At 37.2% G+C, this 12308-nt stretch overlaps 1 protein-coding gene and 1 pseudogene across 3 annotated transcripts; both read right to left on the bottom strand.

The window, feature by feature from the left end:
* Positions 1-1812: 1812 nt before the first annotated feature.
* LOC113095163 (zinc finger and SCAN domain-containing protein 2-like) lies at positions 1813-8002 on the bottom strand. 3 transcript variants are annotated; one of them, XM_026260796.1, is made up of 8 exons: positions 7863-8000; positions 6968-7328; positions 6258-6805; positions 4270-4347; positions 4094-4183; positions 3877-3981; positions 2218-2389; positions 1813-2137 (listed from the first exon to the last, which is right to left on the bottom strand). In XM_026260796.1, the coding sequence occupies exons 3-8, from the start codon at positions 6363-6365 to the stop codon at positions 1950-1952; spliced, it is 741 nt and encodes a 246-aa protein (XP_026116581.1). In that variant the 5' UTR covers positions 6366-6805; positions 6968-7328; positions 7863-8000; the 3' UTR covers positions 1813-1949. The 3 variants fall into 3 exon arrangements, 2 of the variants coding, with proteins under 2 accessions (XP_026116581.1, XP_026116580.1); XR_003288282.1 differs by lacking the exons at positions 1813-2137; positions 2218-2389; positions 3877-3981; positions 4094-4183 and having other exon boundaries at positions 4764-6805; positions 7863-8002; XM_026260795.1 differs by lacking the exons at positions 1813-2137; positions 2218-2389; positions 3877-3981; positions 4094-4183; positions 4270-4347 and having other exon boundaries at positions 4366-6805; positions 7863-8002.
* Positions 8003-9794: 1792 nt separating this feature from the next.
* LOC113095143 (zinc finger protein 135-like) lies at positions 9795-12304 on the bottom strand (annotated as a pseudogene).
* Between the last annotated feature and the right edge of the window lie 4 nt (positions 12305-12308).

Here is a 12308-nt window from a genome sequence, read left to right as displayed (position 1 = left end):
ACAAACCCATTTGCTTTGAGGAAAATAGGTGAACGTGTATAAAATTATTTCCATGCATTTATTTACATGCATTCCGCGTTTCATGCTCTACATACTTATCAATGAATCTCGTACATGTAAATGATCTGTAAACCAGACATCAAATCTTAAACTTAAAAATGCACCCAGTCTACTTTAAGATTTCTCATCAATCCTTTCTTCAAACCCACCCCATGTCCTTCCCACACACAGAGCTCCCATGAATGTTACAAAGTCTGCATGACTATATTCCTTAGAAAAGATAACAGGATCGTACACACACACACACACAAAACGGAGAGGACAAGCTCATATATAACTATATTTTATTCACAATTGTACATTTTGAACATCACCTCTTTGAAAATGTACAAGATATCGCTGGCCCATAGGTAAAAGATTTCTCTCCACAGCACTTTCCTGCAGGAGAAAAGAACATCTTAAAAAGATGTTTCACATCATTGTAAAGTTCAGCAACTGAAACTGGACATTGTGAGGCTTTGCAATAAACTGAGATAAAGCAGAAACACAAAAGCTGTTAAAAGAGTAGGAGCACCACCCTGTTTTGTCTGCAGTCTATATATTTTCCAGTAAAATGAATATATATATATATATATATATATATATATATATATATATATATATATATATATATGTATGTATATATGTATACACACACACACACACACACACACACACACACACACACACACATATATATATATATATATATATATATATATATATATATATATATTAATTATATACACTATATTTATCAGTATTAAAGCTGGACAATGTTGTAACTTATTATGCCCACTAAGGAGTTTGTTTGGACAACAGATAAAACCAGTTTCACAATAGCAGATTTTCAATCGACTTCTTCATTGAAAGATCAGAAGAAGTCAGGCGGTGTTTCACAGTAGGTCAGTGTTAAAAGACTTAGCGACACCTTACTGAGTTAATGGCCCTGCTGACTTTCCAACAATGTTTGGCATGCTGATAATGTAATCAAGCACCATTTGCCTGTTTACATGAGTAATGAAATACACAAGTTGAAGCAGAGCAGTCTGTCTTTACTGAATATATTTATTGTATTTCTGTGATGGCAAAGCTGAATTTTCTGCAGCCATTACTTCAGTCTTCAGTGTCTCAATATTATCAAAAATCATTCTAATATGATAATTTGGTGCTCAAGAAATATTTATTTTTATTATAAATGTTGAAAACAGTTGTGATTGCTTAATTTTTTATTATTATTATTATTTGTGTGTGGAAACATTTATAAATGTCTTCACTGTCACTTTTGATCAAATGAATGTGTCCTTACTGAATAAAAGTTTGAACCAGACAACCAAACTTTTTGGTGTCGCCCCTCTTCCGAGAACAACAGAACTCTTCTGCTGCAGACTGTGGTATGATGAAGCAGCTATGCTTTTAATATGCACAAACACTTTTTTTTTTTTTTTTTTTAGGTTTTGTTTTTTTGTAGAGGATCCTATATTAAATTCTGTTTGCTTTTAAATATGTCTGCTTTTTAATATATTTTGACATATACTTTGTTTTATATTTAACTCCAGGAGACTGTTCTAACATTACACATTACATGTGTCTGTTTTACTTTTATTACTCATATGGAGAGGAAAAACTGGGAATTTAGGAAGTCCATGGTTAAGACCATTTCAAAAGTTGAACTATTAATATCATGTGGTATCTCAGTTGTGGTAAAATGAAAGATTTTAGATAATGTACACATATTTCAGCACTTCTCAGCTCTGAAAAAAGAAGCACAGATACATTCTCAGTAACTGTTTATTTCCACAACACAGTTTCATAATCCACCAAAAACTACAGTTCTGAGTGTTATCTGCAGCTAACAGGGAACTAAATATATGAACTAGTGAATCAACAGTAACAGAAAATGAAATGCACTACTGATGTTCAGGACTTTCCTCAAATGAGCAGGTTCCTTCAAGTTCCTCTTCAGCATTGAACTTCTGCTTGCATTTAGTGAGATGTGTTTTTAACTGGCCTCTTCGAAGAACAGTAGCAGGACAGTAGCAGCAATGAAAATGTGCATATTCTCTGCATTTTAAGTTACACTTGACAATAGTGAAATCTGAAAAAGAGTCAAACAAGAGTGGATTAACATGCCTTGACGAAAGATCATTTGAATGAATTTGGAAGCACTATACACACCCTCCTCCTGGACAGCCAACTTCAGATGATTCTGGACGTGGTTCACAACGCTCCCTGACTCTCTTGGCTTGTAGACCCAGGTCTCACAATAAGGGCAGTGATACTTGTCACAACACTGAGTGCACTTAGAGATACAGGGGGTTTCTCCACTTTTAAGGACAGTAATATGCGTCTAAAAAAAAGGATATTTTTACAAATTAAACAAGGATTACATCTTTACCATCAACATGTTGACAATTAAAATTTGCTAACAATTTGTAATAATCCAGATTTTAGCTTATTTACTCAGCTAATATTTATTTCAGTATTTTTTAAGTTTGCCTTGACAATTTTTAAAATCTAATCTAAATATTCTTACATTTGCAAAATAGGGGTTATGAGGACCCAGCATGATATTAGGAAAACACAAAGTCAATTCCAAAAGGGTTCATGTAAAATGCAAGTGCCATTAAAATACACTAACAATATAACAAGACAAATTGTGCTCATTCACTTACTGAATCACTTGTTGGTGTTGAGTCCATCCTTGTCATGGAGTATGATATATGACAAATAATCCTCATTATTATGCACGTGCATTAAAGACATCCAGCGTGTCAACAAAGTACCGTAATACGCATTTATGATAAAAACATCCACTATGCAAGCTAAATTATTATGTAGTGGATTAGATGATTAAAGTGGATCATCATGCTACAGTCTGCAGCAAAACCCTCTTCATTTCTTACAGAGAGGAAATGCAATAATCCTGACCATATTTAATTGAAACATGATTGAATTGTCCTTTTCCTTGTGTGTGCTTGTTTTATTTTTAATGCTATATAAGTCTATATATATATATATATATATATATATTTTTTTTTTTTATAAATTTATTTAATAACCTAAATTCATTCAATTAAATTGGCCTTTTTTAATACTTTACACTTTTTGAAAGGTCATGGGAAAAAAATAAAAGTATAAATTATTATAAATAAATCATTAAACAATATAAAAAATTATTAGAAATAAATTATTAATTTATCTGTCTATATATATATAACATTTTCTTTAAAATTGTCAATTGCATTCTTATTCTAGTCATTACATTTTGCACCATTAACCAAACAAGCATAAACAGGGGGGAAAAATCTGTCCTACTAGCATAGCAAGATGGTCTACCCATACAACGTTTTAAAGGAATAGTTTACCCAAAAACTTAAATCTGGGTGAACTCTCACTCATGTTGTGTCAGTTGTGTTTCTGTCTATGCAGGGTCAGAAGAAAGGTCTTGGATTTCATAAAAAAAAATTTTCTTAATTTATGTTCTGAAGATGAACGAAGGTCATGTGTTTGGATGAGTAATTAAATGACAGAATATTCATTTTTGGGTGAACTATCCCTTTAAAACATTGTATGGGTAAACCATCCTATGCTAGTAGGACAGATTTTCAAAACACCTATGCGAATACATTTGTTTAAATGTTTAAATAATCTATTTGTCTATTTATCTCTTATCCTAATTGTTAAGTTACACATAAAATGTCAAATTGAAATTTCTTTTTTCCAATTAGCTTTCTTCCATAACATTTAAGCAATATAAATAAAAGTGAATTCATGAATGATTCATCATCATACAAGCAATTAAGAGATTAAATCTTTGAGCCTGTGAACTCTAACCTTTACTCTCCTTCGAAGGTAATCCCTGCGGTTGTGTAGCATCTTAGTGCATCGAATGATCACCTCAGCCTCCCGTCCATAAAACTGCGGCAACGCAGAAATGATCTGTGTAAAAGCAAACCACAATACACTTCCTGAAAACATGACTTTATCTTCATGCATTTCAAGATATCAAAATGGATCATTTCATCAGATGGAAAAATGAAGAGGACTGAACCTTCGCTGTAATGGGACCCCACTCGATGTTCCTGCTATAACAGGCCCTCTGCCACACCTGAAACTGAGTCAGGATCTCTCTGGCCACAACCTGGTGAAAACACAAGAAACAAATAATACTGGTCATTCGATCGTTCAAAAGCCTTTAAATGAAACTCACTTCGTATAAATGCTTACATTGAACGTCCTCTGCTTGTTTATGGGCTGTAGATTTCCTTGTTCTGTGGGAATGTGCTCTGCAAACCTTTGGCCGATCTGCAACAAACACAACAATAAATTAGTAAACCTAAATTTCTATTGTTAATTTTCATATCAGCTTGGATGCATTTAGAAACATTTCTATGCCTCTGTAATATTCCGCTCAAAGAACGTTAATGTTTTTGAGAGACTGACTGCTTTGAATTAAAGTTCAGTTAATTCTCAGGTCATGTATGCAATCACATGCATATAACCTGCTTGTTTATTATCATAACAGACAAAGATAAGTCTGCAATTTAATATTATATTTCAAATGGAATGCTGAATGTTTGTCAGAAATATCTGCAGTCGTGCATTAGTAATAATAAAATATAGCAAATAACAAATATTAAATTAAATATTCCCAATTTAATGTCTTGCTAGCATTTACTGCTTTTGTTGGAAAAAAGTATACAAATCCATCAGATAATGACCTGTGCGTCACTCCAGGAGAGGCAGGCATCAAGACACAATGCTGCTGGAGATCACAGAAACCTTGTGGAAAGGGCTGAGCAGGAGGTCGTGTATTGTCCAACAAGGGTGTTCATCAATCAAAAAAACAAAAACACTGAAAAGGAGTCTGAATGGAAAACTGAAATGGATCTGGAGCATTTTGGACTAATTATACGGTCTTGATGAGGAGGGACTGATTTGTCAGAAACAAGAAAGAGAGCTGCTACAGTACATCTGATGGTTCATTTACTTTTTCCAACAAAATGCCATTAAAAAGTTGAAGCTACAGGGACACATCACAATTTAAGTGAAGGCCAGGGTACCTTTCTAGTCAAAATATAAAGAGTAAAGTCATTCTAAAAAAGATATCTCAGGAAAGAGAATGTGCTACATACACAGTCTGTCTTTACTGTTGTTGAAAATAATATACAAAAACATTAAATACATAATATATACCAGCTATTACACACTGACTGATCACTACAACAGCAAAATAACTCCGGTTGATAAAACCTAAATAGGTTTCCTCATCTTTCCATAATGCAAAGATTCCATGCATGACCATTTGTCCACATCTTGTTTAGTTGTCTCGAAGGTGGCAACTATGGGACAGTGGTATCTTCTTGAGTTTTAACAGAGCAGACCGTTTATAACATCTAAACATGAATTGATCCAATTCCGAATCAGTATTTCCAAACATAAATTAGTTATGTTTATTTCCCTCCTCTTCCATGGACTTTCAGTAAATGAGCCTTCATTTGCCTGGGACCCAGAAAGCTCTTTCCACAAAAAGGGCAATTGTGAGTCTTCCCCGCGTAGCTGTGTCGTCTGAGATGAACTCGCAGGTTGGTGGCTCGATTGAATCGCATCCCGCATTGAGCGCAGCTGAAGAGTTTTTCCCGCGTGTGGATGTTCTGATGCTGCCTGAAGTTGCTCATTCGAGCGAAGGCCTTGCCGCAGTGCGGACAGACGTGGGGTCGCTCCCCTGAGTGGTTTCGCTGGTGAGCCTTCAGCTCGAAGTTGTAGGCGAACGTCTGATCGCACTGCGAACAGCTCAGAGGCTTCTTGCCCTTGTGAATCAGCGAATGAGCCTTGAGGTCGGATGCTCTCGCAAACTTTTTCCCACATTGGGTGCAATGGTGGGATCTTTCTGCATGGATTTGTTCAGGCGTCCCATGTTTGTCCTGGGAGAAACGCTGTGGGTTTTGTGCATGGCGGATTGCTTTCACACCTGGACAAACATCATTGTGAGAATAGAGGACAGAACTCTTTGAACCAGGATAACTTTGTCCATTTTCTGGTTGGACTAATGAATGTGACCTCTCTGGTATGCTAGAGAGCATCAGCTCTGTTGTGCATAAATGACTGTGTTGTGCCCTAATACCTTGATTTACCAGTGTGCTGACTGAATAAGGTGTGAAATATGAGGTGGCATCTGGGATGTCGAGAGAGTTTAGACCTGGAAAGCTTTCTACCTGTATCTCCTCCTGATCACAAGGACCTCTGAGCTCTCCCGGACTCGGATCAGCCATTTCTGCTTGGCATCCGTCATCTCTGTTGACGCTGTCCCACACCAGAACCATCTCTTCCTCCTCCTTGACAGGTAGAAGATCCAGCTCTGTTTCTGTTTTTACTTTTCTGTTAGGTGAAGATGATGGCAAGTCCTCGTGCGCATCCTGAGCTGAAGCACTTTGTAACAGTCTTGAGGTGTTTGAGTCAGTTTCCTTACAGAGAGTAAAGTCTTTGGCGGATTTGTCTACATTGCTCACTGTGGGTTTGAAGTCACTAGTGGACTCATTGTGGATGACTGAATTGGCCAGAATCCTCTGCAGAAAATCCTGATGAATTTGTGCATTGGAGTTAGGTGTGACGATCTCTTTTGTATTCTGTCTGTGTACATCATTCTTCTCCTTAGAGAGTGTGTGTGCTGTCGTTTGTTTGTCAGACTCCAGGCGTTGTCTGGCGCTCCACACATCTACAGGTAGTGTAGGCTGATTGGTAGACTGATCTCTCAAGCTTAGGCCTAAATAAAGACCAGAAAAAAGGGCAAAAAATTAAGTGCGTGTTGTGCAGAGATGCCAGAACAGGCTTGAGCCTTCCCTACATAAGATAAGTTATAACGGGAAAAGATGGATGGATTAAATAGTTTAAATGATCAATAATAATAACAGTAGTTGTATCTCACCCCGGACTGTCTCGACAGGCTGGCTCTCATCTCTGCTGGACTCTCCAGTTCGGCCACAGTCCGGGCACCGTGTCTTCCTCCTCGTTCCTGCTCCTGCTCCCGCTCCCTCTCTCTCTCTCTCTCCCTCTCCCTCAGTTTACTCTCAGACAACTGCAGCCTTCGTTTCAGGACCTCCAGCTCCTGTTTCCGATTGCCCACTTCCTTGAGGAAGCTGTCCTCCACCAGCCTGGTGATCTCAAACATGGCTGACTTGAGGACGGTCTCCATGACAAGGGAGAGCTGAGACTGGAATGTGAGGAAAAGCGCTTCTGACATCGTCCTGTCTCCTCGAGGACACACTGATGCAGGGAAAATAACCACCCTGAAAAGACATAAAGGCAGAATCAGAAAACTGTGATATTGCTGGCATCATGATGAACTTGTCCCAAATCTGGTATTTTTATCCAGACTCTCAGCAGGTGGAAGAGTTGTTATTGTTGTTTGTGGACCACGTGCATGATGCAGCACACAATCTGATTATTACTGCAAAGCTGCAAATTCTATGTTATTAGAAATACGTCTATATATGCATATGAATGTTTTCACTTGGGTTTCTGTGGTAAATAAGCTCAGTAGTGACCCTCACTTCGGGCATTTAAAGGGGGGGGGGGGTGAAATGCTCGTTTTCACTCAATATCCTGTTAATCTTGAGTACCTATAGAGTAGTACTGCATCCTTCATAACTCCAAAAAGTCTTTAGTTTTATTATATTCATAAGAGAAAGATAGTCTGTACCGATTTTTCCCTGAAAAACACGAAATTAAATGAAATGAACAGGACAGTGGCAAATAACGAAAGCCACATTATTTATACGGTAACCTTATGTACCTTACGCAAGTACTTTATGAAAACGAACCTCACACAGCGAATTCCTCAGCAGAAACACTCGGAATAACGTGAAAAAAGACGGTGTTATTGTGGTAATATGATCGTTGAAGTTGACAGTGTCATCTTGAGCGGATGCAGATAATTTTGATGTTTCCGGTGCTACTGCCCTCTAGTGGCCTGGAAGATGCCACAGTGGGCTGAAAGTGCAAGTAGTGAGCTGGAGGAGACATTTAGTTTTTGTGCAATTACTTGACTGTAATGTACGTGAATAGAATGAGTCTTCGTTAGTAATTACCTGTTCATTTGTAACGCGCGTGTTCTAATCATAGACTGTATAAAAACCATTCTAATCCGTGAGCGCGGATACTGACAGATTCACTTAGTTTACTCGTTTACAAAGCTCATCAACCACTGAACCCATGCCCCTTTGATTTAAACACTTCAGTGGTTGCACATCATTCTTACTAAGGCTTTTGCAAAATGTGTTTGAAGATCAAAGTCATTAATGACAAGTAATAAAAGCAAAGAACTCAAACGTTTTGATCCTTGTGTTGTTATCTTGATTTAACCCTAAAGCGGTAACTTGTGATCCTCGGTGTAACATTTCTAATAACTGTTTTTGTTTTAATAATATTTATTATTTAACATTTTCTATTTCTAAGATGAGGTTTGATTTTAAAAGACCATTTAACCTTTTCTAATCATTTATAATTGTGTTGTCATACAGCAAGTGTCACAAAAATTGCACAACACGGTAAAAAGTGCCACATCTTGCTCTGCAAGAGCCACAAGTTTGTGTTTCATCATGTGCTGTTACTACCGTGTTATTAGTGTATCAGTATTATATGTGACCACAAAACCTGTCATAAGGGTCAATTTTATTAAACAGATTTCATAAATAAGCATTCCACTGATTCATGGTTTGTTAATATAGGAAAATATATTAACTATTTGAACTATCTGGAATCTGAGGAGGGTGTAAAATAATAATAATAATAATTATAAATGTTGAACAAAAATTCTTAAAGTTGACCTAATGAAGTTCTTAGCAGTGCAAATTACTAACGAAAAATTAAGTTTTGATATATTTATGGTAGAATATTTACAAAATATCTTGATGGAACTTGATCTTTACTTAATATCCTAGTGATTTTTGGCATTAAAAAATATTATTTTGACCCACACAATGTATTGTTAACTATTCGTTCAGCATATGTCTGGTTTTGTCATGCAGGGTCACATTTCAGTATTAGTGCAATAAGAAAGGAGAACATGTCAGTTATCAGAAGGACCACATGAGAATATCACATGACCCATGTACATACCAAACAGATGGAGAAGTATTTAATTTAGCTCAATTTAACTTTACAAAACAAAATATATATGACAAAAATGTAGACATTAACGTCCTGCCATTTGGTCCATTTTCAATGCAATTTCATCATTTATATTTTTCATTTTCACAGAAAAAGAATCAAATGATTTGAATTACAGTCACAGAGCCTGTAATGTACGTGGCTTACTCCGGTGTACCTGATTCACCAATAATCTGTTTGCATGCATTTCTGGAAGAGTTTGCACAGTGTGTAATAAAACACAGTCTGTGGCATTTAATCAACAAAAGACATTCAACTAAAAAGAGAAGAGAAAGTAGCTTGAATGTACCAGCTGTACTGTTACTCATTCTTTATGCTTTAAAAAACACAGGAACCATGTCATTTAATGTCACTACATTTTAAAATAGTCATTTGAAGTTTAGCAGGTGCTTTCATTGGCTCCTCCTGCATAGGTTTGAACCTTTAACCACTGACATCTAAATATGAACATGTAACTATTTAAGCCCACAGCAGCATATGCACATAAATTCGTTTTTCAAACAGTTTATCGCATATCTTAAAAATAAAAAGGAAAAAACAGTAATGCACCATTTCAAATAGCTAATGCTATGCATCTGAAAAACAAACAAATCAAAAGGGATCTCATTTGCCAGTTTATACTTGAGCAATTGTGTTGTATTCATCAAAGCTATATATATTTTTCTCTTCTTTTGATTTTAGGGTAAAATGTGGACATTTATTTGTGAGAAATAGCCTGTTCCATATCAAGAGGGAATGGAAAAGTGGTCTGTTTTAAAATATTTCTATTTATCTTGATAAAATTTGCATTTCCCCTGAGTGATCCGGTCACATCACTACAGATGAAAATTTTCTGAGCATGAGGTTCGAAAAATGAGGTCTAGTAATTTTAATACAATGGATGATATAAAAAAATAAATTAACCATTCAACAAAACATCAATTAATATTCTAATGTGTTAAGTACCAGATTCTACCACTATCACCCCCCCAACGTCTCGTCATACATTAGAGTGAGTGAACTCAGAGTGAATTCTCTGATGTCTCTTCAAGTTGCATTTCTGGGTAAACCTTTTCCCGCAGTCTGTGCAGATGTAAGGTCTCTCGCCGGTGTGAACCCTGCGGTGCGCTTTCAGGTTACTCAGTTTGGTGAAACTGCGTCCACAGATGGTACAGCAGAACTGCCTCTCACCTGTGTGGATCTGCTGGTGAGCTCTGAGGTGACACAGATGAGAGAAGCCCTTTCCACACTGGCTGCAGTTGTGCAATGTCTTTGCCGAAAGGTGCCGTGTGTCCCCTTGAACCCTCATACTGACCATCTGCGGCAGACTTCTTCCTGGCTGTATGGTACTGAAACTTCTTTCACCTGTAGTGGCTCCTTCAGGATACTGACGGATATGAGAGGGTTTTGGAGCAGGAAGGGGTTTACAGATGGATTGTCCCCGGTCAACTTCAACAGCGCCGTGATCTGTCACAACCGAACTGGGATGTAGAACGATTTTGTGTTTTTCCTAACGGGTGATGTGAGATGCTGCACGGTTTGTGGTGCAAGGTTCTGAACCTTGACGGGAGGCGCAGGATAGGAAACCCGCTCCCTGTCTTTGAGGCCCAGTGGATTAGAGGATCTCCAGGCTGAAGATCTAATTGTGCTTTCTTAGCACTGGTTTGAGCAGAAACCACCTGAGGCCTGATCCTTTCTATATCTTCCCAGTCTGGTGGAAGCATCACTACAACTTCCTCTTTAACAGGCCCTGAGTCAATGCTGCCTATTTGCGGTCTCAAACCTGGAGACTCTGAAGATACTGAGGTCCTGGCTGGTTCTGGCTGTGAAACAGGTGACCATGCTAAAGGGTCTTTTTTAGGATCAAACCATTTTTTGAGGTTTCGGTGTCTGGCTTCATCCACAGGTATATCTGTGCCAGATCTGCCACCTGGTTTGTGGTCAGAATCTGTCATTCGGAGTCCATTGGTCTCTTCAACACTGCCCGGAGGATCTTTTTGTTTGTGTATTTGAGGATGTATCACTTGACAAGCTTGCGGGTTTCTAGCCTCTGTTGCTTCCTCTTTCACTTCTCCTCCAGGTTTAGGTTCACACACTTGATCGACCTGTCGTGCACAAACATGTGCGCATTAGAAACTTCCTACATACTGAAGCTAAAATTATGCGAGCATATTTTTTACATAACATCTAGGCAAATTACAGTGGCCCAGTATATGGCTTAAGTATTTGGACATCTAAGCCAAGTTTAAAATGTCAGAATTTTTATTGCATAAATTTATCAAAAAATAAGTAATTTTGAATGATATCAGTTCCCCTCAAGTTCACTAATTCCCTTTGGCACCCAAATCAAATGTCCAAATGCTTACTGTCTTCTGGTCACTGGATATTACCAGTAAAATAATACCATACACACATTTTGTTTAGTTTCTGGAGCTGCTGAAGGCTTTTCATGATTTGTGCTTCCCTTGGGACTGCACCTCCAGCTACTGTCAGAGGCTTTTTCCTGCTTTACATCAAGTGCGTGGTCCAAACCTTTCAAGAAGAAGAAGAAGAATAGCATTCAGTGCCAAATAGATTGTCGCACTTAACCAGTGTTAATTATTTTACTGAATATAATAATTTCTTGATGATGTTACATGAAACATGAGTCAATGGTGTCGTGACACTCAAACTGCGATCTAAATATATATTATTTTTTCAAATATATATATAAAAAAACGAGATTAGTTCAAAGTATTTAAACTATATATAAACTTTCATTAATATATTAAATAAAATAAAGCTCGAATTACTGTAATGGGGGCCTTTAGGTGCAAAACTTTGAGAACCACTGCTTTAGAACATCATTAAGTTCTTATTAAAAAAGAGAAATATAATACACTGAATGTTCATAAACTTTTGCTGAAATGATGACAGGGAAACTATTCTGTACTTTTTAAAACATCTGACACTTGTTTGTTCATTAAATAATGAAAATTGCTTAACAATTTTTAATAATGTAGAAAACTATAGCCACCATTCTGTACGTTGTTATATGTCTGAGTGGCGATGGTCCTCTTGGAAAGTCTTGTTTCTACTCACTGCTCTGTGCTTCGGGGCCTCGGTGTAGTATCCTCCTC

The sequence above is a fragment of the Carassius auratus genome, unplaced genomic scaffold (assembly GCF_003368295.1).
Source record: "Carassius auratus strain Wakin unplaced genomic scaffold, ASM336829v1 scaf_tig00215630, whole genome shotgun sequence".
Classification (NCBI taxonomy): domain Eukaryota; kingdom Metazoa; phylum Chordata; class Actinopteri; order Cypriniformes; family Cyprinidae; genus Carassius; species Carassius auratus.
Note: the sequence above shows the minus strand (reverse complement) of the source record. Positions and strands in the feature narration are given on the sequence as shown.

Excerpts from the sequence above, each read along its gene's own strand:
- LOC113095163 (XM_026260795.1), bottom strand. The coding sequence starts at position 6,365 with ATGGTTCTGGTGTGGGACAGCGTCAACAGAGATGACGGATGCCAAGCA.